We start from the raw sequence: 24,228 nt of genomic DNA, 5'->3' as shown, positions 1-24,228 counted from the left end.
GAAATTATCCGAAACATTGACACAGTGACACTGTATTACAATTATATTTAACAGCAAACCCAGCTATTGTGTAGTGAGAGTTGTATGTCCAGAACTGCTGGATTTTTCTGTCTGCTGAAAATTAGGAAGAGAATGTCTTTGTTTTTATAATAAATTTAATTTAAACTTGGATCCGCAAATCTGGAAAGAATTGTTCATGATTGTAAGACTACATAGAAATGTTCAAGATTTTACAAGGGTGATGGTTAATAATAATTTAACGAAATTTGTCGTAAAGATATCTTTTTGAGTTTCTTTAGTCTGTAAAGCTTTTGTATTTCAATATTCTTTTAATATGTATAACTCTTAAACAGGCAAGGACTGTTCTGAGTGCTCTTTTGGGTGTGAAAACTCTGGTCTGCTTTATTCAGGATTTCATCAAATACTGCTACTTATAAATGCTTGTTTTAATATGCAACTTAACAAAAATTACCCTCCTTTTGAACTAGGGTCCCCGTCCTGCCTTGTTTGTTCCTGAAGTTTCATTTGAATTGCTGGTTAAAAGGCAAATCAAACGTTTAGAAGAGCCTAGCTTGCGTTGTGTGGAGCTGGTTCATGAAGAAATGCAGAGGATTATCCAGCATTGTAGTAATTACAGTACACAGGTAAAAGTGTGCTTGAATTATGTTTTCAATATCCCCTCTTCCCCGCCCCCCTCCCCCCCACCTCCCAAAAAAAAAGTGCCTGGAAGTCTCACCAGTAAATTTTTGCCTTTTTTTTTTTTTAGGAGTTATTGAGGTTTCCTAAATTGCATGATGCCATAGTTGAAGTAGTAACTTGTCTTCTGCGTAGAAGACTTCCTGTCACAAATGAAATGGTAATTTTCCGTCTACTATAATTTTGCTGGGAAAATTATGTTTTCTGGAGTTTTCCGTGATGCTTCTCTTTGCTGTGTAATGCGAGGAACCCAAATTATTAAAGGAGTCATAACTCATATTTGTTAAGTAGCTTCTTCTGTATTAGAAGATAATATATAAAAAACAAAGGGATGGGGGTGGAACCCTCTGCAGCTTATTGTCTGCTGTGTTTCGGTTTTCCAAGATGATTTTACTAAAACTTGGATGTAAAGCCTCTTAGCCTTTCTGATGTAGGTATATTTACCTTTCCTGTAACAGAAGCTGTTCACTTACTGTACTAAAGATGCAACGATAAAAATTAAATTATAGTCCTTATTCTATTTGTTTCAAACGTAAGGTTTAGATAAAATGTTGATATCACCTTTAATGCCTTTTAGTTAACGAGAGGTGAAAATTCAACTTTAATATTAAAATATATTTTGCCAAAGCTAAAAGTCTGCTTTAGGCTTGCTTATTTGGGAGGAAAGAAAGGTATTGGCTCTGTACATGTGTGTGTATGTTTAACGTGAAAAGCAAAAAGAATTGTTGTATGTGCTTACAGTGAGGCATCTCTCACTAGTTCAAACATGGATGGCTTGTGACTGAAGGTTGACTATATAGCTTACATCATATGGAACACTCCTTAAATGGCTGAGTTTTGTTTAATTCTTGCTGGAGAGGGGTTAGCTTAATATAGCTAACAAGTTAAATTGATATAACTTCAAAAAAGAGCTGAAGGTCTGAGTGTATTGCAATGAAAGAATTAATTCCCTTCTTGCTTTTTTCAGGGTCAGCGCTTTAATGTCTTTGGGGCAGTAAAAATGTTTTTTTGCTATGGACAGTTAGACTGCATTGTAGGTCATTGTTCTTCACTGCCATTAGATCTACTCACTGAATTTTTGAACCATGAATGCCATTTCATTGCAGGTTCATAATTTAGTGGCTATTGAGTTAGCCTATATTAATACCAAACATCCAGATTTTGCTGATGCCTGTGGGTTAATGAATAACAACATTGAGGTAAGAAAATACATCCTCTTAAAAATAATTTCTGTGTGCTTAGCTGAAAAGTGGATAAGTCGAAAGTATTTTTATGATCATGGACTATAGCTTTGTTAAATGTCTTGTCTTTTGATTCTTCAAATGAAAGCCTAAATAATTGCTTCATAGAAAGAAACTGACACGTCTATTCTTCTACCGTAGTTCTACCTTATATAAAGTATAAAGATTTGATTATAGTACAAATACGGTGTATGCTTATCTTGTGATCAGCTGATTTATTAGATTTATGTTGCATATTACATGCAGAACCAGTGGCTGATGTTTCAATTAAAACAATTCTGTCTGTATGTCTCCTGGAAGATAAGATTGGCACCTGAGTAGTTGCTATTAAGTGAAATTTTGGAAGAGAAACTTTAAAAAGATGGTTGTGAAATTCTCTTTAATGTCAAAGTAACTGCATCTTCTCTCTGACAGAATGTGTCAATAGCTATAATGTTCCTCTCATTCATAAAATGATAATTACAGGTATTGTTTCCTCTATTCAGCTTCTAATTTCTGCTTCCCTTTGGTATTGTTCCTGAACCTGTTCAGGAAACTCCGTCTCCCTAAAACAATTTTCTCCATCACCCTCCAATCAGGCTTTTACAGCTTCAGTAGCCTTTTCTCTTTCTCAAGACCAGTTTTGATTGAGAAACTTTGTTGCTGACATCCTCTGGAAACAATTGTCCTACAACTGATCTGCTCAGTTCTTTCTCCCAAGTCTGATTTTTGTTGCAGTGTTTCATCCATCAGACTAAGAGCTTGTTAATAATTCCTGTGTTCCCTTGCTGATCCAGCGCATTTTTTCATAGTAGTGTTCTTTTTAAAATGTTTATGTTGTCATTTCCGCTTGTTGGTTCTAACCTCTCTTTTATAAATAAATTTTGTTTTGACTGATTATGCAGTTGAATTTGGCTTGATAGACTGACTGCTCTTGAATCTAGTCCAGGAACAATGTCTGCACAAACTGCTAGGAGTACAAAACTTAAGATTTTGTGAAGCTGAATGTATGAGATTATTGTATTATTGTGTGTTACCAACATTAGTTCTTTTCCAGTATCTTCCTGAACAGGACATTGAAATGTTTGAAGAAACAAACCATGTAAAACACATTATTTTTATTTATTGGACAATCAGTTCTTACTTTCAAGAAAAATCAGATCTTTGTCATGATTGTTTCAAATTGTTTTGTTATAAAGTGAATGTTTCCTTCCGGGCAAATCAGAGTCAACCTTGCTGGATGTGAAATCAAATTCTTTTGGATTACTTTGAAGATTTAATGCTTAATGAAAGCTGTAGGGAATCTACGCAGAGCCCAACTGTTTAGCTTTGATCCTGTTATCTGAAGGCTCTAGTCTTGATTATAGAGAGTGTTGCAAAAAGTTTTGCAAAAATTTTATATTAAGAATTTACAATTGGCCAAGTAATCAGAGTAATTTCATGAAAATAATTGATGCTTTCATAGGATCATAGGATGGCTACATGGCACTGGATGAGATGTTATTATTAGTGTTTGTCTCTAAAATTTAAGTCATCTTTAAAATACAAGTCTTGGATGTGTGTTGATATAGTGATACATAATTGAGGTCTTGCTGGATTATTTTTAAAGGAACAAAGACGTAACAGGTTAGCCCGGGAATTGCCTTCTGCTGTGCCACGAGACAAGGTGAGTAAATGTTGATTTTAATGTATTTATTCATTCCAAGTTTAACATGTTCTGCTTTGATCTAATCTAAATGTTGGGAACTTTGATCTGCTGTCCTAGTAACAGTTTTGGGAGCTTCCAGAATATTGACTTTTGTCTTTGAATTTCATAAGATGGAAGTGGAACATTTTCTTCTTCTTCCAAAGATGCAGTTTTGGGCAGTTTTAAATTTGGGATTTCTGAAGATTTACCTATAAATTTTTATTAGTATTACATGTATTACTTACATGGCATTTCAGGTGAGGCTTAAAATGTTTGCAGATGTTCAAGATGGAGTTAGAACTTGCATGCTTAAATTTATGGCTGTGACACTGATTTCAAAAGATAAGCAACTGATTTAAAATAATCAGTGTGCCAGTGTAGTGCTTTTTGCTTTTTTTTAAAGCCACTCTTAAGACTGCGGTTTTAGTGCAGTCTTACTTTCTCTGGGAGAAAACGGAGGAGAAAGTTTTCAGTTGATCATCATAATCCAGTCATGTGGTCTGTTTCTGTTGCTTGGTTATCAAGCATCATGAAAATACTGCCTGTGGGAATGAACAGACTGACAGCTAGGATTTTAGACAGTCATGTATTTAATATTCTGTGAAGTATTTAGAATTCAAATGTACAGAATATGGTTTAGACTCATCATAGGTTGTAATAGGAATTATTGCAGGAGTAATAATTATTACAGAAGTAAGAGTAAGAATTATTAGAGCTGAGAAATCAGTTTGTTTCTTAGCTTAAAAAGTAAGATGAAGTCTCAGAGTGGACTTTAATATTAGTGCCTTTAGTTAGTAAAAGTCAGCTGATGGATGAACTGAGAATTTAAGGTAGCCATCTAGAGATGGCTTTCAGTGCTGTTTGATCCTTCTTTTAATTTACTTCATATTTAAATCCATCAGTGAAGGAGCTGAAAAATTGAAACCCAGATAAGGCAAAAGTCCTTTAACTGCCTTCAACATGCTTTTTTTTTTCTGCTTATATTACTGTGTTGCTTGCAAATCCAAAATCTTTTCTTTTCTGGATTTTTTTTTTAAAGACAAAAAGATATTAGCAAATAAAAGTGCATAAGTTTGCTAGGTAGATTTGGCAGTTTTTCAGTTGAATTTTTTTTTTTTCCCTCCCTGCATTTTTCACCTTCCTTAGTCTACTAAAGCTCCAGGTGCATTGACACCTGCTTCCCAGGAGACTGTTACTGCTGCTTCTGCTGAGGCTGATGGCAAGGTCTGTCTTGATTTTTCCTATAAGCACTGCATGCGAAGTATGTTGTGGTGCATCTCAGGTACTATGGAAAGCAGTCTGTATTTAGGGCTCTGTCCCCAACCCACTGTGTCCTACCGGGTGTAGACTACTTGACATTTCATGATTGTAGTATGTGGGTAGAGATGTACTACGAGGTGGCAAAGCCACTGCTTTCTGTTTTAACCCTGGGTTGTAATATATTGTGGTGCAAAATTTGCCCCCGTTTGTAGTCAATTGCTTGTTTGGTGCAACAGTATTGTGATCAAAGTTTTTCCGCATGGTTGTTAAACTGCATGTTTTTAATGTGTTGACAGTTAAAGAAGGAGAACAGAAGATAAACTAAAAATGTGAGTTTCCTGCTTCCTGCAGGGAATCCTTACAGGCTTTGTTCCAACCTGAGCCCCCTTTTTGTTGTCTTACTTAATTGTTCAATCCCCGGTTCACTTCTATTTGTGAAATGTGTTCTGCAGTGGCTTTTTACACTTCAGGCGTGCTGTCTGTCACGTTGAAATAACAGCTCAGTAGTGTAAAGACTTTATTGCTAATTGCTTTTACGTGAAGTCAGAGAAGATGGATAGTCATCAAATTGGGTAGCAGGAGTAACCAAGAGGAGTCAGGCTTTTTGCTTCACTGCACACGTACATTCTGCCTCTGTAAAGCTGCCATTTCTGTCCTGAGCAAAGTGATTCAAGTTGGTATTGGAACTTTATTATGGTTTTGGTCAAAGATTTCTTGCTTCTGATATGCTGCAAACATCTATAAAAAAATCTGGAGCAATTGTGAAGATACTGTTGTGACCACAGAAACTGCCAACTTTCCTGTGACTGCAGGAAACTGCCAAATTTGGTTTGTTTCGTATTATTAAGCAGTTAGTGCATGCTCAGTGCTCTGTTTGGTGTGAAAGATTGTAGCTTTGTTTCTGAAATTGCTTGGGAGATACAGCCCACTCTGCAGTAACACTGAATGAGGGAGCCATGGGGAATTTTGCCACTTTGAATAGCTGTCTTACAATCAGAAAAAAAAGTAATGGAGCTGTTCTTATCAGTGGTTACCTCTTATTAGAAGAGGTTGATTTGAATTCTTGCAATATATTTGGTGCAATGTCTCTGAACAGTTTTGTGCAATTTTAATACGACTTATGTGCACAGTTTAGCTGGGTTTCCTCCTGACATGCAACTATTTGCCATTTTTTTCATCACGCTCTTTAGAACCAGAGTCATCCATGGTGGTGTTTTAATTGTAAACACAGTAGATAGTTTTAGCTTATTTCCTCCTGAAGGAAGACATAAGTAGTAGCAGTTCAGAGTCTTTAATGACCAGCACTGAGTTTACACTGTTGTTTGTTTTTGTTTCTTTTTTTACAGTATGGTAGTAAATAGAAGAGCTGCTAGGCTTATGGAAAGGTGCAAACCAAAAATTAAGACCGTTCCACATCAAAATAAACCGTCTTTTTTTTATATATATTTATCTAACATGTGGTGGATACCATCTACTAATATTTCTTTTGTCCAGTGATTTCTAATGCGTAAGAGTTGAGTGTTATGTCCTCTTCTCAGAAGACCAGAGAGTTATTCTTTCCCTGGAATGGAAAGCTTTACTCCCAGAAACTGTGATCTTCGCTTCCAGAAGATGAAGGTTTTTCTTCTTGATTTAGTACAGAAAAGCCTTCAGTAACTTGAGGTCTGGCAGCACAAATAGATTCATAGCTTTGGTACCTGGAAACATAAAAGTGCGTATTTTTTTAACTGTCATTGTAGGGAACTTTGGTTTCTGAATAAAGAATTTGTAAATAAATTCAGGAGCTCTTTAAGAGCTGTGGTGATCCCTCAAATGTGCTTTCAGAATGATCATGATAGTATAGGTCCAGGAATATGTGGTAAAAACCAATAGATTTAGGAAGACTTCCATATTTCAGAAGTGGTCTGTAGACCTTTAAACAACTGGAGACCTTGTCTGTTTGAACAATTTCATACCGTTATTAGGAAGGATGCAAGTTTAAAAAGCTTTTGCTGTATTGATACTCTTGTTTCTGCTGTAAGCAGCAAACTGTTGCTGTAATACAAGTCTTTGAACTTCACATTATAGGGTTTTGATGGGATTTGTTTTGTGAAGTGTCAAGTTATTTCTTAGGAATTAGGAAACAAAAACAACTCTTAAGTTTACATCCATTAATAGATTGAAAGCGTCCTTCTAATCAGTTTCCCAAAGGGAAAACAAAGGTGGGGGAAGTGAAGAACAGGATGTAGAAAGAAAATTATATGTATGAAAATCTTGCTTCTTAGTTACCTCTAACTCAGTAATAGATTTGATCAGACGCTGCAGTGCTAGTGTTTTAACTCTCCAATTTTTCTTTACTGTGTTGTTTGTGCAGGCTGCTCCTGGAACAGGAGATGTGTCCCAGGAGTCTGGAACAGGCAACTGGAGAGGAATGCTTAAACCCTCAAAAGCAGAAGAGGCATCAGCAGAGGAAAAATCGAAACCAGCTGCAGCCCTTCCTGCTAGTCCTCAAAAAGGACATGCTGTAAACCTATTAGATGTGGTGAGTGTCATGAAAGACAGATACCTCCTCTTCATAATTCAGACTCAGGAAAGAAAATACATGAATTCCAGCTCTTGTGACTTGGATAGTAATATATATCTTCATAAATAGTTACCACTATAGGAACGGGGAGCTCTATCCCCTTTCTCCTCCCTTCCTGTTACTTGGTCCTTCTTTTCTCCCCCTCTAGTTTCAGCCTGTGATTTGGGATATGTGGCTTCCTTTCACAAATTCCTATGCAAGTGAAATCCTGTCTAGATCACTTTTTCTACAGAAGTAAATTTCAGCTCCTGTCTCAAATGCCTACTCATTTTTGCTGAAGGTGGCATTTTTGATACTAGAGGAATCATTAAAAACAAAAGGCATTTAAAGTAAAAATAGATGAAAATTCTTAGTCGTTGCACAGCTTCGTTCCTTTAGTGAGCTTTTACAAAAAAATAAAAAGTGGTGCCCTCTGACCTTTCAGTTTCAAAGATTGGGATGTTGATGTCTTTTGATGTTTTTTTCTAAATAATAGGTTTATTGCTAGACAGGTTACATGTATCAAATTATCAGACTAAAAGAGCAGTAGTTCCTTTTGATCTCCCCCAGTTTGATGTTTATACATGTATATAAAGAGCAGAATTTGTAACCTGATGTTTTTATTTTTTACATAGCCTGTACCTGTTGCACGCAAACTTTCTGCCCGTGAGCAACGAGATTGTGAAGTGATTGAACGACTCATTAAATCTTACTTCCTTATTGTTAGAAAGAACATTCAGGACAGGTAAAACCAAACTGCCTAGAAATATTTAAGCCATACAAATGTTGTGATATCTCAAGGGTCACGTATATAATTGTGACTTTTTTATCATGTTTTTATTTTTTAAGTAGAGGGAAAATATTTTTTTTTTCTTTAAAGAGGAAGCAGCAGTAAAACAACCTCTCAGAGTTAAGAAGGCTGAAGTATTGTTTTCTCTAATTGTTTTAGTTCTTTATTATATTGATGTAAATGATTCAATTTGTTACTTAGGAGATGACAGCTTTTCTGGAGGATGCTGCAATTTAGTTGTATGTTTTGCAGCAAATAACTGGAATAAACTCTGGGGACTATGTAGCAATGGTAGAACTCTGCTTTGCTATCCTATTATTTCAAATAGGGAGGTCGAATAGGAACTGTGGCCAAGTTTTCTATTCGTTAGCTATAAGGATGGAAATAACATAAGATGTATTTACACTGTATGCAACTATGGAAAATCTTTGAAGTCTTCCTTAAAAATTGTCACACTTTTTTTTGTAACAAAGGATGGTGTAACACTTAATTTCCCTTCAGCCTTTGTGGAAAAACATAACTCCTTTTTATATATATATATGTATGTATGCATGTATGTGTGTATATATATATATATATATACACGTATATATATATGTGGGAAAATGGGGAATCTGGTAACTAGAGTTTAGAGAAAATTTGCAAGGTCATAGAATTTTTGTTCTGTCCAGAAATAAAGGAATAGTCTCTTCAGTATAACTTTTCATATTTCATGGTAGGGAATTGCTTTGTTTACCTTAATTTTACTGCTGCGTCACTACTAGTAGTGTTACTTCCTCACGTGCTCTAAGTCTTTTACAATCTTTGCAGTAAATACACAGCAAAAATGCTATCTTCAGCTTTGTAAATTTGATGCATTAGAGCATTTTTACCTACTTAAGAAGTATTTTTAGGAGATATCTTGCAAAGATTGTATTCACGTCCATCCCACATCATACTTGCAGAGCTGATTCAGGCTCTTATTTGGGTGGTACCTGTCCCCACACGGCCTTGAACCTGAGTTTTGGGTTGCTTTCACTCATAGGTAGGTGACTCCCAAAATATTTTGGGCTTCTTTCTTCAGTTCTTCTTTTGGTAGAACTTGCAATGTATTGGCTTGAAAAGAGGACGTAAATTGAATTACTTCAGTATTAATAGACCTATACTGTCTCATCATGATTTACCAGAAGTCTTCCCCCAGCTGCCCAGTAAGGACCCTTAAAGCAGCATAATGCAGTGGGAAAATTCCTAACCAAATCTGGGAGTATGACTCCAAGAGCTGAGATGTGGTGATGGATCTAGGTTGATCTTGGATCTGGCTGTTTAGACTTGCATGCTCCTTGTCAAGTTAATGCTGCAATGATAATTGCAGCACTCTGAAAGAAGTGCGTTCTTTGGAGCGAAAACTCTCGATCTGCCCAGGATAACGATTTAGATTTAGATTTAGGGCTGTGGGCACGAGAAGAGTGATGGGGCCACTGCTTAATGAGTTGTTACTGATTATGTGAGCTCCCAGACCACACTAGCTGCAAAATACTGCTTAGTGTTATGCCAACAAGGTTGTTTAAACTAATATTTTTTATTTATCAGTTGGGAAGAACCATCGGTATTTTCGTTGTTGGTTGCTGCTATTCTGATGAAATAGCCTGAGGTGCTGTAATTCAGTTTTTGATCCTGTGTTTGTATCTTCACATTTTGGTACTGTGTTAGTATAACGATTTGACTTTGTCAATGCTCAAGTAAATATTTTTGCCCACTTTTTCAGAAGAGTGAAGATACACACACCTTAAGTCCCCAAGAAAATCATGTTCAGCTAGATTCAATACTTTAATAATTTTTTTCAGGAACTTTAATGGTGGGGAAATTAGAGTTGAAACCATGGCTTCTTTGGGGGTACTGTAGCCTGACATAGAACTGAAAAATGTTGCTTTACAGATTCTGTAGTCTTTTTCTGAAGGATTGTTCTTGGTTCTCATTGGTTCCTGCCTGCCTCCACTCCAGTCAAATATATTTTGCACACTTTAAACTCCGTTTGCAGATGAAAATTGCCCTCATGCTGTCTCATGCTAGAGATAATATGGCCCAGTGTTTGAACAGTGATCCTATTTTCAGTTCATCTGATAAGTAAGATTGGATGCTTCCGTCCTTTCCTTGCCTCTTCTCCTTCTCACTTACACATGAAGATTGATTCTAGGGTGAAATACTTAGCTTTTTTTTGTGCCTAACACAGTAGAGATTTGAGTTCTGGTCTGTAGTGAAAAAAGTAATTTATTTTGAATGTATTTTTTACACCATAAATACTTTCATGTCCTTTACAATGTTGCCATTCTATTTGATGAATTTCTTCAGCTCTTAAAATTGCATGATACTTCATTTACTTGAGATTGAAAACTTGATTTATGTTAGCAGTAGATTCCTGGTAGTTTGAGCCAAGGTTCTGTGTAGCTGCTTGCTCACATTGTGCGTTCTTAAATTTAGAGCAGACCTGGTTTTGATTAGCTTTAATGAAGCAACGATCTTTTTGTGCTTGCAGTGTGCCAAAGGCAGTGATGCATTTTCTGGTGAACCACGTGAAAGACACTCTTCAGAGTGAGCTGGTAGGCCAGCTGTATAAATCCTTGCTGTTGGATGACCTTCTGACGGAGTCTGAAGACATGGCGCAGCGCAGAAAAGAGGCAGCTGATATGCTAAAGGTATTTAAAAAAAAATAAAAATCAGGAGCTAATGAGAACAGCTGATGAAATTGAAACCATGTAAATGTGAGATTCTTGAAAGATTTGCCTTCCTTTTTAATTCTGCTGCTTTTTTAAAAGTATGTCAGGATATTATTTCTCTCTGCTAGAGGAATTAGAAGCAATATGTGAGTAGAAATATTACATAGTATTATGTAGACTGAGTACTTGGGAAGAAGGGAGCTAAACTGTGTTTGAGGTGTAAAGCAGCAGCTCTCATCTGGTATTCTTTTAACTTACACATTTGTTTTTGGTTACTTGCTCTTATTTAACTTCCCTCTATTCAGTAGTTTTTTTTGGGGGGAGAAAGGATTGATTACAGTGTTTTAACTACTGTTCCCATCTTCTAATGCTTCACACAATGCCTATGGGCCAGTGGCTGCTGTATCTCTAGGTAGCTCCCTGTAATATAAACAGTGGGAATGTTGAGACTTGGTTATCATGACCACAGTGTACATCTGTATGACAGTGCGTTTAGGATGTATCCGTTTTACAGAACTCTTCATTTTTTCATTATGTTTCTTTGGCTTGAACTGTATAGAAAAGAATGCCTCTCAGATGCCAGTGCAGCTTCAATAAAGAAATAGCAAAAGGTGCTTCTCTCTTGCATACAGACTGTGCATTTGAGAGATTGGATACTCTTGAGATCTCACTTGTCCAAGATCTCCTATAGCAAGTTTAATCCTTGTTCCTATACGATAAACATATTTGATTGAGGGGAATTGTTTTTCAAACTGTAAACTTCACAGGACCAAACTTAATTTTGGATTTGTCCAGATTGGAGTTAATGCTGTTGCAGATTGTTACCACTCATTTTTTTAATGAAAGTGACTGGCTTTGATTTAAATTTTAATATCAGACTTTCTAGATTGATGTTCCTTGCCTCTTTGAGAAATCCCTTCAGAAACAGTAAATAACTCTGTCTTTTTTTGTCCTTCTGCGTGCAGGCCCTGCAGCGAGCCAGTCAAATCATTGCAGAGATTCGGGAGACACATCTTTGGTGAAGACTGTACCAGCCACACTATTTATATGCATTGGAGGTTACATTGACTTGAAAATTGCTAGGCATGGTATACGGAATAGAATTTTTATTTATGAACTCTTATCTGTGTACTGCAACTGTGTAAATCTGCTCATGTAAAGACAGTTGGTTTGATTTGCAAACAGAAAAATATGCTGTATTTTGCAAAATAAGTCATATTTAATCCACATAATAAATGGCTCTAAATGTTTCCTTACCAGCTTTCTGGTGCAAATTAAAGCAGACCAAGTCTTACTGTCTCAATGACAGGCTCATTTGAACTTGGGGAAAAAACATTAAAGTTCCAGTGCCTGATTTGCTGAACAGGTTGCCTGTGGTTAAGATGGACAGTGTAGTCTTGTGGCATAGTTTTAAGCTGCTTTTACAGTAGAGGTTTAAATACTGTGAAGAGAAGAGAGCACCATGTATTTTCTTTCATGAATATATTGCATGCACTATGGCAGATGGAGGTGTCAATTTTATAGCACAGTAGAGATGTCTACCGTATCGCTACGTATGTGTGTCCCCATTTTCTTCCCAAATGTTAAAACTGCAGACAAAATTTTGATCTTCATTTAATGGAGTATCATGTTGGATGAATTAGCCTGGAGCTTGTGAACAAGTAACAGCCTACTACTAAAAAGTGGGTGCAAAGTTGTTGATGTGCACTGGAGCTTGTGTATAAACGTTGGGGTTTATAATCAAGTACAAGACCACCTTCCCCTTCCTCCCCGCCCCGGGACCAAGCCCCTGGACCATCCAATAGTAAATTTGTTCTGGCAGAGATGAAAAAAATAAAAATGGATTTCAAAACTGTTACGGGACAGTAAGTGTTTCTTTCAAAAACAGATTAAGTTGGCCAGGGAGAAGGGGATCCCCACAACTTTTTCCAGACTTTAGAAGGTATGGCAGCATGAAAGAAAGTCTGTAGAATTGGAATATTTATACTAGAAATTACAGTTGCTTTTGAGGAAATTTTACTGTGCTGTAAGTAGGTTTTTTATTTTTTTTTAAGGACAATCAAATTAGGACATAAGTTGGAAGTTAAGTTGATGAGTTATTTTCTTCTGATTGTAATTCATACAGATAAATATTGTTCTCACTAACCTTTAAAGAGTAAGCATTTTAATTTTTATGAAAAAAAAATTATTTAAATTCGAGCCAGCACACTTGCATGTACTTTTCAGATTTACTTTTTTGTATAAAGTAAAAAAAACGTGTACTGTGGTATTGCTGATATTTTATCTTTAACACAACTTGCATGTGAAAAATAAGACACTGCTGTTAACAGCCATGGCTTGCTCTTAGTGTATCGGGCCAGTACCATGAGGTTTTTATTCCCATTTTCAGTTCCTTTTCCCGTTTCATCAGTTAACTGAAGTGGAATTCCTTTTCTAAATGCTAAAGATTGAAAATTCAGAACCACTTAAGACCTCAATTTCCAACAAGGTCTGTTTTAAAGATTTATTTTTCACATGGTAGTCTTCAGTTTGGTACCAATATAAACCTAAGGAGTTAAGTCTTACACGTAATTTTTTGTATAGTTATTTTATGCATTATCTGAAATAATTCATGCAGGACATGGAAATATATTCTGTATTTTTAAACAGCCTAAAAAGTCATGATGTGTGCATTAGATGTAATGAATACAAAGGAATTAATTCTCACTTCTTATCCAGAGATGGTACATTTAAGAAATGTGACTGTAGTGGAAGTTGAAGTGCAAGCCACTTTTCAAATCAATTTTGGTGAACAGTGAGAGCTCTTAAGAATTTTGTCAAAAGTATTGCATTTCTAGTTGGAATTCACCTGACATCTCTTTCCCTTGTACTTTTGACATCTAAGAAATATGTTTTCAACAAAGTAGAACTGTCCCTAAGTGAACTGCTACTAAGCTTTAACTCCTAAATGTTGATCAACAGTCTGTTGGCAGGAGATTTTCTTACTTGCAAAGTTTTGAAATGCTGCAATAAAGCAAATGAATTCCATTTATTTACGAAATCCTTGCAAGTGATAACTGGCTCTGTAATGTCATGTGAAATTTCCAAAATGCTAACTTGTTTTTTGATTTTTTTTTTGTTTTGCAAATTTTCAGGTGAGTGCCAAGAAATGAAGTTGATTTGTCATGCGTAATGCAAATCTTTAAAAATCCATGCTGTAACAGTCCTGTTATTAAATAAACAGATTATATACAAAATATATTCTCCCAGAAATAAAAGTTTTGAACTGACTTTTAGGTCAGGTGGCAGGACTATATGCTCTTATAAGTTTATAGAATAACTAACTATACTTGTACAGCCTTACATATGTTTGCACTTGTCCTTCTGCAATTTAACATTTTCAGTTCTTGTAGTAGTTGCAGAAGTTACAGTGTGGACAGACTGCTGATGGCGATTGTTTTTTAAACAACGTGTCAAAGTGCTACTGTTGTTGCCACCCTTAGTAGAAATAATGGAGGAATTGGTAAAAATGTCTACTAGAGGTAGCAACTGAAAAATTCTCACTAGATTAGACTGATTGCCTACAGATGTCTTCTAGTCAACCTTATTTAATTTAAACCCAAAATATTTTTGTCATCGATGAACAACTTTCAAGCTAATTCAAAAGACAACTTACTATCCAGTGAAACAGTCATGGGGGAGAATAACCTGTGTAGCTAAGTTTAGACTACTAAATGTTTGACGTTGATACCTGACCTATGTGTGGTACTACTGTAAATAAAACACAGTATCTGTGTGTCATCAGTTTGTCAATAAATTACTTGTTTTTTTTTTCATAGTCGAATTTCACTTAGTGTGTAAGGGGAGTGTCTGTGTGCCTCAAACTGTATTCTGAAGTAGAACTTGCCTTTGAGTCCTGGTTTATGGAGGGATGATGGCTTTGAGAGATGCCAGATTGGATACATTGCAAACTCATGTCCCTGCTTTATGGAATTACAGCAGGGGAAACAATTTGCCAATATGCTGTACCCCTGTTCCTAACTTGCATTGAATTATCCTGAGTAATATTTGTTGTGTTTTTTTTTTTTCACTGTTAAATCTGTTAGTCTGAGAGCAGACTGCTAACTGGTGTTTTCTGTAGATACTGAAGTTCTCAAATGCAATCTATTTTTTTTTTTTAACTTGTGTGCTTTGAGGTGAGTTAGATGACTCTTCCTTTGAAGTCTAAAAGAAAAACAGTAGACCAACTGAATATTGGTTTATGCCCAAACAGCCACCCCCTTTAAATTAGTGGCGTTTCTATGTTCAGATAGCTCCTTTTTAGTTCATTTGCTGCACGTCCTTTTACCTCTTCACTGTGACAGCTTTACTAAGTTAAGCACTTCTTGAAAGCAGCCACATTCTTGCTAGCTGCCACAATAGCGTTAATATTCAAGTCTAAGTTTTTCCAGTCATCCTCGATTCTTGGCCTAACTGTTCTAATATTCAGATGCAACACCCTGTACAGGCTGTCCATGAGAAGTAGTGGTTGCATCCAGCTGTGGCTTTGGAAAGAGTCAGGGAAAGGTTCAGATTGCTAGCAGTTGGTCAGAAAGAAACACAATATATTTCTTGGAGTTGATGGATCTCATTAAAAACCTTGTACACAAAGAATTTAATTCTTTTTCAGTTGTGTATTTGTAAAAACAAATAAAATCCTTTTAATACTTGATCAAAGTGGGTGCTAATGCTTTAAAAAAACAAACTTGAAATTAGAGGATACTTGTGGATCAACACCATGTGGAAATGAAGGGGAAAAAGGCAGGTGAGATCAGATATAACAAATATGACTTACTCTACTCCTAGAAATGTATTTCCTGCAAACAGAAAGTAGCTGTCAAATCTAATCTGTTGTATTTCTCTGGAGGTTAACAAGGGTGTTACCGCTGTATTTTGTTCTCAGGTGCATGTTTTTGTATTGCTGTAATGCTTCTGCCATTTGAGGAACAAGGTAAATTCTAACATACATGAACTGGATGATCTTTTAGGGTCTTTTAGCTCTGATCATTACTGCAGCTTAAGGCAAAATGACAAGCAAAACAAACTCATCTTGAGAGCTGCCAAGGTATGTAGAGATTTTTTTTCCAAATAGGAATAAATAACTACTTTTGTCTTTATATAGCAATACATACTATAGCTATATAATTATATATGATGTATAATTATACTAATATTTTGTTATATAAAGAAATATGGTAAATATATAATGTATAGGATAGGGATATCTCGTTATCAGGCAGGTAAGCAGGATCTAGAGGCTGGAGTTAGCACTATTAACTCCATGTACTGAGCTACTGAAGTACTACCCTATTACAGTTTAATCTGGAAAAAAAAAGATATGTAAGCAGCAAACCATTGTAACTTATTGAAATCTCAATTGACAATGCAGACAAAACCACTGTCAAATTGATCACAGAGTAAAAACGAAAGACAACATCTGGATTCTTGAGAATGAAGAGTTAGAATTCTCTTAGAATTTCTTTTAAAGTTATTTCCCCATTCTTGTATGTTAGGTAGTTTAAACCAGCTGCAATGCTATGACCTATTCTAACAAAAGAGGTGATGCTGCAGTACCACATTCGGGTAGCTGAGATTAAGGCCTCTCCTACTGTGGCTGCAAAACAGTATTGTCATAGAGTTTCACACACTAGGAAATCATTCTCTTTCACCTAAGAGTAAGGATTACTCTAATCCTTGCAAACTGCACTGCAATGGATGCCCTAAATGAGCACCCTCATAAGACTGAGGGTTTCACACCTATTTGTACTAGGGTAGGGAAGGCCCCTTTAAAAAAAGCTTGAGCCAGCCTGCTACAATACTGTAATTTAGCACTTGAGTTAACTAGTTCAAAGTTATTCAAGTATGGCTATGTACTGCAAATATTTTTGGTAACCACATGTGGTTTTATTTTACTGTTGTTGATCTGGTTGTGAATAATGTGGGACCTATATTCCCTAAATGATTCAGCCCCCATCATGGGAAAGTTTGAATTTAGCAAGCCACTGTATTGATTTCAGGTGTGTAAGTAGCTGTAGTGACTAGTAATGAAGGGTTGGTTTTTTTGGTTTCCTTTTTCAGAGCAATGAAATAAAGCAATGCTGCCTTTAAATGTAGATGGTGTTGTTCCACCAACTCTGAAGTACATTCTCACTTTTCATGTTGTCCTTAAAAGGCAACGAGGATGCTACGATCCCAAATGTTGGCTAGACCATAAGTAGTAGGGTCAATTTTTTGTTCTTTAATCAAGATGTACTGTGTTTGCGTGTTGCTCTGTCTGAAGGGTCTGATTTGTCTCACATTTTGAGAAGTGAATATGCTCTCTTACCACATTAAGGCTGGAAAGCTTGTATGCAGTATGCCCATAACATAACCAATAATAAGAAGCTTACATATCAGGCTTAACCATTCCACTTATTTATTATGAATCTTCTGCAACTTGTTTTAAACCAAACATCCAGAAGAAAAAAAAAAATGATTGTAGGTTGTTTGTTCTTACCCACTTATCCAGGTTTTCTGCGTTAGGATGAAGTCAGAAGTTGACAGCAGCATACGTCCTCTGTTAGAAGTACTAGTTTCAAGAATGCTGTTGCTCATCTTGCTGTGAATTATGCTGTAGCGTATCTGGTCACTGTTCCCCCTCCCTCCTGCAAGGCAGTAGGTTGTTAAAGTAGGGCAAGAGCCTACTATCCATCTCTGGACTCTGGAATTAATCTGTCTTCTTGTTCATATCCTCTTACGAATGGTACTTTGAGTAAGGCAGAACATCTAAAAATCTCTGTTGGAATAACATCTATGCAAAATAAAAAAGTTAAGAGTTGCATATGACAGTGTTCAGTTCTGTATTCTAGTTGTGCCTGTTTTCTATGGCAATTCCAACTGTTCCTTTTGCATGTTTTAGATAGTTCTGTATCTTATTTCATAGTGGACAGAGCCATGTCACACAAGTCTAGCTACTGATACTGATAGCCAATGCATTAACTATGGAAGTTGTGCGTTAGGAAAAAAGGAAAAGCCCAGCTGTAATAAATAGTAATACTTAACTTCAATGGAGTCCAAAGATCCAAATGTAGGTACAACTATCATAATGTAGGGTGTGCAGCTTTTCAGGCTATTTGCGATTTGTGGTATACATGAAGCGTGGCTTATCTGAAGGAATCAGATGTACAGCAGATAGGAAAAATCTGGTAACAATTTCTATTACTTTCTGATTCAGTAATTTACTGTCAGAAACAAACCATGAAATCATACATGTTTAGAATCTTAGCTTCCTTTATTTGAACCCTGTTGCTGTATTTTGGTATCAGGCAGTTTGTGAGCTGCATAGTAATGCACAGTATAGAAACATCTTCAAGTCCATCTTCAACAGAGTATGCTCTGAGAAAATTCAGAAAAAAAACAAGCAGTAGAGAAACACTGTTGTCACAACTGCAGCCATTTTATAATGTAGTAATTTTTCTTTCCAACCCTAAGCAATGATACTCCATTCTTGAGAATATGCTGTCCAAGAATAAGAACAGTCTCAGGATTGGTTACTCGAATCCCATTTACTGACACTCCACCATCTGTAATTTTCTGGTACCTTAAAAAAAAAAACACAAAAACAACAACTTGTAATTGCAAGAGGAAGCCATCTATTTCTGCTAAGTATTGTACGATCAGTTAAGAGCTATTTCACGGGTTTTTATTTGTATGTTTTATCTATAATGGAATAATTTTTAGATCTTAAGCAGTTTAAATTTAGTCCAGGTCAAGAGTAACTGAGATCGACCTTAGCCTCCAGAATTCCAACACTTTCTGAGAGGGATAAGGAAACTTGCACTGTTGCTAGCTGTCTCTTCATCAGCTGTAGATTTTTTTTAAGCACAGTATATGACACTGCATTATCCATACACTTTCTCCTCAAAGCGTAGTGAGGCATCCTGTCCCACTCTCATTTAAAAGTGGTATGTAGATAGCGAACACGTTACTACCCGAGTTGGTTGTTCTGACCTTCTGTTTAACATCTGAAAAAGCACACTACTTCAAACCACTGAAGTGAGGTATTACTTAAGAGTGCAGGTGATAACATACCCACTAGGTCCATCTTGAATGGCATTTGCTTTGCGACATAGGTCGAGCACACTCATTCCTGGTTCAAGTACCAATTCAGCAGAAGGAGCTTGTTTAAAAAGTTCCTGTAACTCTTGGTCAGACATAGCTTCCAGTGCCTCCACACTGCTGTAGTAAAGGGCTCTAGTACACCTGTGAGAACAAAGATCATTCAAATAGAGTTCTTGTCTCTTCTTTGCACAAAGTGCAGTTCAATTAAGCAGATTCCCCTCCCTGACATCATCTGAGGGTCCACAGAAGTAGTTAGGAGTACTTCCCTTGCCGCCCTGGATTTATTTTTTTTGAACCCACTCTCCTGCAATCTTGTATCATTATTGTATCTTCAAGTCTACAACATTACTACATTTTTTCTCTTAATAGCTGAGCAACAACTGACTCCATGAAAACAGTCCCTGAAAAGCCTTGGATAATTACCATTGAATAAATCTGAAAGAAAACTGCTTGACAAATCAAACTTCACCTCTTAGCAGACTCCAGCCCCTCTGTACCATGAACAAGCTTGGTTACTTCTGCAGCAAGTCGTTTCTGAGGGCCCCATTTTTCAGGTTCTTTAGCGTGCATTTCCATGATGTGGGCAATCTCCTCAAGAGGAAGGAAGGTGAAGAGTTTCAGGTATCTATGAGCAGGCAAAAAGTTATTTTGTCTACATAAGCATCACTGTGGATTTCCTGTCTGTGTCATTTAAACTTCGTTAGCAACACTAAAATGATTCCCTCTTAAAGAAATCCGTATTACAGGTGTTCTGTCCCTTCAGACAACTCATTGTTTTTGCCCACATGCTTCAGCTTACAAAGATAACTCAAGTTTTATTTAATATTTTTCTACAGGTAATGTCTTCAGAAATAACACGCAAAATGCTTTTATGAAGCTTGTTTTGCAATCAAGAATTTGCTTTTCGAGCGGGGTAAATACTTCACAGGATTTATTGCAATCACAGGTCAACTCATGCAGTTCTACCACATATTTTTAGTAGTTACACGATATGCTAATGCGAAGTACCACATGCTATGCTAGTCGTGGGGCAGAAGCATACTGTGTACTGATGAATGAATATAACAGGAAGATTATTTAGGATAATCAATAATTTACAGGTGCATATCCCAGGCATACCCTTTACAACAAGGCCCGCTTTAATGCGCTTGCAGTACTGTTAAATGCAGTGTACTAACAAAAGTACCTTTACTATTACAAAGTCTGAAAGCAGGAAACATTTAAATGTTAAGTACCCACATACCCTTCTTTGCAGTCTGAAAAGTGCAGTGGATGAAGAACCTCTATTTGAAATCAAGGAATGAACCCTTGAGAGAGGTAACCGAGTTATGAAGCAGGTCACGGCACAAAAGTGAAGACATATCTGAGGTTTATGAAGACTCAGATTTGACACTGATGTTGGTATTTAAAGAAACACGGATTTGAAAACTAACATGATGCCTTGAATAAAGCTATCAGCCTTCTCAGTGGCATTCTAGCGTGGAGCTCAGCCATCCATGAAGCCTGACAGACAGAATTTCTCATGTTTTTGCTATGCTTTCACATTTTCTTAGTGTGATTTTAATATTTTTACACTGTTCAGTGAGAATATGAGTTGTGTGGTTGACTTGGATTCAGACTCAGCAAAATGAACACAAGACCGTGCTTTGGATTTGGAACTGCTTTACCCTGAGTAATGATTATTTACAATTTTGTCTTTGTGTGTGCTACAATTTTAAGTAGCTACAGTTGGACATCCTTCAATTCACTTGCCATTATAGCTGTAAGCTGAACTCCTTGCTTCCATGTCATCTTCCAGGGAAGATGAACAGATCACTTCAGTAACGCCCTCAAACATTAAGCAGAGTCAAAATTATGCCAATTGTTCCTATCTGCAATTCTGAAAAAAATCCACTAAAGTTTCTTTCCATGCAAGGTATATAAGAAGGTGGTCAAACAGCCTTAAGGTTTCACCACGTTAGTACTTTTGGTCATTTAAGTAACAAGCACTTCTCCCATCATCTAAACGTTCAAAATTAATACTTAGTTGCATGAATTATTATCTATTTATACCAATGTACTGTATGTTTGTCCAAAGGTAAGCCAAATTACATGAGATGTTTTCTACTATAGTTACGATATTAAACCATACCTGAGGGTGCTGATTACTGCTAGGTTTGAGGAGGTGCAAGCAATTAGTAATTTGACCAGGTATGTGAATTTTGTTGTTTCTGTTTTGCTTCTCAGCCTTAGTTTTTACTTTTGATAATGGCTAAAACTGAATCCTGAAAACCTCTACCTTGTAAATACATTTATACACCTACAATGAGCTTAAAACGATACCCTTTTCTCCCCTTTTAACTTGTGCTAATACCACTAAAGTGTAGCTTTTCTAGGTGTGTTTTTATCTAGACCAATGGTCTCTAAGTGCGACTATGCAAGATGATCCACTGGGGTATAGAAAGAAAATACTAGAAGTTCAACAGTACATGTGTGTATTTATGTATATATATTTAAAACCTACAAATCCATATATATGCATGTACTGGGAGTGCATGCTCAAATTTATTTATTACTGATGGGGTGCCTGTCCAAACATTTGGAGGCCACTGATCTAGACAGTTAATACAATCACACATACGAATGTCTTAGCTTTTTCCTCGCAAGACAATATTTTAATTTTCTTAGGGATAAGCAATTATCATTGCGTTGCAATTCTAAATGTTGAACTTCACGCGTAAGTCATTAAGCAATCTGCAATCAGAATGTAGTGTTTCTGAATACTTTGTACTAGCCAAAAACTTCTGGCGATTATGTATTATTATCTATCAACCTGCAGTTAGTTATTACAGGAGAGATTTCACTTGATGTCATGATGTTACAGTATTAAAATTAACATCCATCAGATAAATTTAATTCACCCTACTGGCAGAATGACGTGTTATACTTTCCTTGTCCGGTCATGCACATAGTAATTTATGATGCATATATAGCAGCATGGAGACAGGTTCCACTAACCTCTGTACTTATGAATCAGTCATGCCTGTTTAACTAACATGTGGTTACATTTAACACACATGTCTACAAGGAGACATGAGAAATGATACTAATTACATGACCTTCCATTGCACATATCCCCATAGAACAGTTAGGATCTGGCAAAAAGCAAGATGAAGAAAAAGCACTTACTTTTCAACTATGTTATCTTGTTGTCTGACAAAGAACTGATACAGCTCAAAGGGAGAAGTCTTGTCTCTGTTGAGCCAAACTGCATTGCCAGCAGTCTTTCCCAGTTTATCTCCAGTGGTACTGGTAATAAGGGGTACAGTAATTCCAAATACATCTGTTCCTGTCATCCTGAGAAGATTGAAGAATATAAATCACATTTTGGCAAAGTTAGGGAACACTCCAACATTCTGTAAGACGCTATCCTTTCCGTAAAGCAGTTAAATGATAGGGGGGGAAGGCACGCAAAAGAAGTGAGAACACTTTTATGAAGCGTGCTTTAGGAAAAAATACCTTGGGCTTAAAAACTTAAGTTCTTTGGGTCTAGTGAAGTTTAAGTACTTCAAATAAACAGCTTTGTGAGCAGCAGCACTGGCACATTCACGTGTCCTGTATCTTGCCTTCTGGTCTATGTACTAACCGATGCTGCTCGCGGGGCTGGGACACCTGTAGCGCTCGCTTTCTGTGCTGACATTGCAGTAGCACGCACTGAGCGCATACTGACGTGCCTGCACGCTCTGTGAGCTCTGCAGCACTCGCACCAGACTCCGCAGACGAGCAGAGCTTCACCACACCGCCCTGCCAGGGTGGGAGCCGGGCTCCCACTCCCTCCCCGGCCCCCGCCGTACTTGGTGACGAGCTCGTAGCCGGACATGATGTTGCCCATCTGGTCGGCGCCCCCCAGCTGGACGCGGCAGCCGCGGCGGCGGTGGAGGTGCAGGAAGTCGTAGGCCTGCAGCGCCGGGTACACGAACTCGGCCAGGCTCATGCCCTCGGCGCTGCGCAGCCGCTCGCGGCAGCCCTGCCGGCTCAGCAGCGTGCCCATGCGCAGCCGCCCGCCGGCGCCGCACAGGAAGCCGAGCAGCGGCCGGCGGCCGAGCCACCGGGCGTTGTCCAGCACCTCGGCCCGCCCCAGGCCGGGCCCGCCCGCCCAGAGGAGCCGCCGGTGGTTCTCGAAGAGCCGCCACAGGCACAGCCGCAGGGCCCGCGCGTTGTCGCGCACCCGCTCGGCCGCCAGCGGCTCGCGAGCGCGCAGCCGCCCGCTGGGGTCGCCCAGGCGCGCCGTGGCGCCGCCCACCACGGCCACGACGTTGTGGCCCGCCCGCTGGAAGTGCAGCAGCGCCGCCACGGCCGGCAGGTGGCCGACGTGCAGCGAGTCGGCCGTCGGGTCGAAGCCGCAGTACGCCGTGACGGGCGGGCGGCCCGGCTCCAGCAGCGCCGCCAGCTGCTCCTCCGCGCCCTGCCCCGGGAACACCTCCTGGAACAGGCCGCGCTCGCACTGCGCCGCCAGCAGGCCCGCGGAGCTCCGCGACCGCGGCGCCCGCTCGTGGAGAGGCCGCGGGGCCGGGAGCGGGGCCGGGAGCGGGGCCGGGAGCGGGGCCGGGAGCGGGGCCGGGAGCGGGGCCCGGCGCAGGCCGCCCCGCAGCCCCGCCGCACGGCGACAGCGCCGCACCAGCGCGGGCGCCGCCATCTTGTGCGGGGCACGATGGGGGAGCGGGGCGGGGCGGGGCGGGGCGGGGCGCTGCTAGGGGCGGGCCCGGCCTCAGCCGCGGCGGAGGCCGCCTGAGGGCGCTGCGGGGCCCCCGCAGTGAGTTCGGTTACAGAATGCCCCTTCTAGGAGCCTTGCCCTGATTTTTTTATTATTATTATTTTTTTTCATAAACGGTACGTTACGGTACAAACGGTACAACGGGGAGTGGAGAGGCAGGTGACCTATTCTCCGGTATCACCAGTGACAGGACCCGCGGGAACGGTGTTAAGCTGAGGCAGGGGAAGTTTAGGCTGGACATCAGGAAGAGGTTCTTCACCGAAAGGGTGGCTGCACACTGGAACAGGCTCCCCAGGGAAGCAGTCACTGCACCAAGCCTGTCTGAATGTAAGAAGAGATTGGACTGTGCACTTAGTCACATGGTCTAAAATTTTGGGTAGACCTGTGCGGTGCCAGGAGTTGGACTTGATGATCCTTATGGGTCCCTTCCAACTCAGGATATTCTATGATTCTATGATTAAAGTTACAT

The 24,228-nt window shown here is 38.6% G+C and overlaps 2 protein-coding genes across 6 annotated transcripts in view; one reads left to right on the top strand and one right to left on the bottom strand.

Annotated features, from left to right (window-relative positions):
* Nucleotides 1-12,746, top strand: part of DNM1L (dynamin 1 like) — a 37,401-nt gene extending 24,655 nt beyond the window's left edge. For 2 of the 5 annotated variants that reach the window (XM_048081197.2, XM_048081245.2), the window contains 9 exons: nucleotides 489-644; nucleotides 767-856; nucleotides 1,803-1,895; nucleotides 3,526-3,582; nucleotides 4,750-4,827; nucleotides 7,217-7,384; nucleotides 8,041-8,150; nucleotides 10,708-10,867; nucleotides 11,854-12,746. In XM_048081197.2, the coding sequence (XP_047937154.1) occupies nucleotides 489-644; nucleotides 767-856; nucleotides 1,803-1,895; nucleotides 3,526-3,582; nucleotides 4,750-4,827; nucleotides 7,217-7,384; nucleotides 8,041-8,150; nucleotides 10,708-10,867; nucleotides 11,854-11,910 (969 nt within the window). In that variant the 3' untranslated portion in view covers nucleotides 11,911-12,746. Of the gene's footprint in view, nucleotides 1-488; nucleotides 645-766; nucleotides 857-1,802; nucleotides 1,896-2,973; nucleotides 3,473-3,525; nucleotides 3,583-4,749; nucleotides 4,828-7,216; nucleotides 7,385-8,040; nucleotides 8,151-10,707; nucleotides 10,868-11,853 lie in introns of those variants that run through there. The other 3 variants (XM_048081305.2, XM_048081377.2, XM_066998324.1) reach the window with 2 other exon arrangements.
* Nucleotides 12,747-18,153: 5,407 nt separating this feature from the next.
* On the bottom strand, nucleotides 18,154-23,696 carry YARS2 (tyrosyl-tRNA synthetase 2). Its single transcript, XM_013173068.3, has 5 exons — nucleotides 22,840-23,696; nucleotides 22,175-22,342; nucleotides 19,476-19,631; nucleotides 18,977-19,147; nucleotides 18,154-18,485 (listed from the first exon to the last, which is right to left on the bottom strand). Exons 1-5 carry the CDS (start codon nucleotides 23,679-23,681, stop codon nucleotides 18,326-18,328), a joined length of 1,497 nt encoding a protein of 498 aa, XP_013028522.3. The 5' UTR covers nucleotides 23,682-23,696; the 3' UTR covers nucleotides 18,154-18,325.
* Nucleotides 23,697-24,228: the final 532 nt, after the last annotated feature.

Source organism: Anser cygnoides, chromosome 1 (genome assembly GCF_040182565.1).
Source record: "Anser cygnoides isolate HZ-2024a breed goose chromosome 1, Taihu_goose_T2T_genome, whole genome shotgun sequence".
NCBI lineage: Eukaryota > Metazoa > Chordata > Aves > Anseriformes > Anatidae > Anser > Anser cygnoides.
This window is presented reverse-complemented; position numbering and strand designations above follow the sequence as displayed.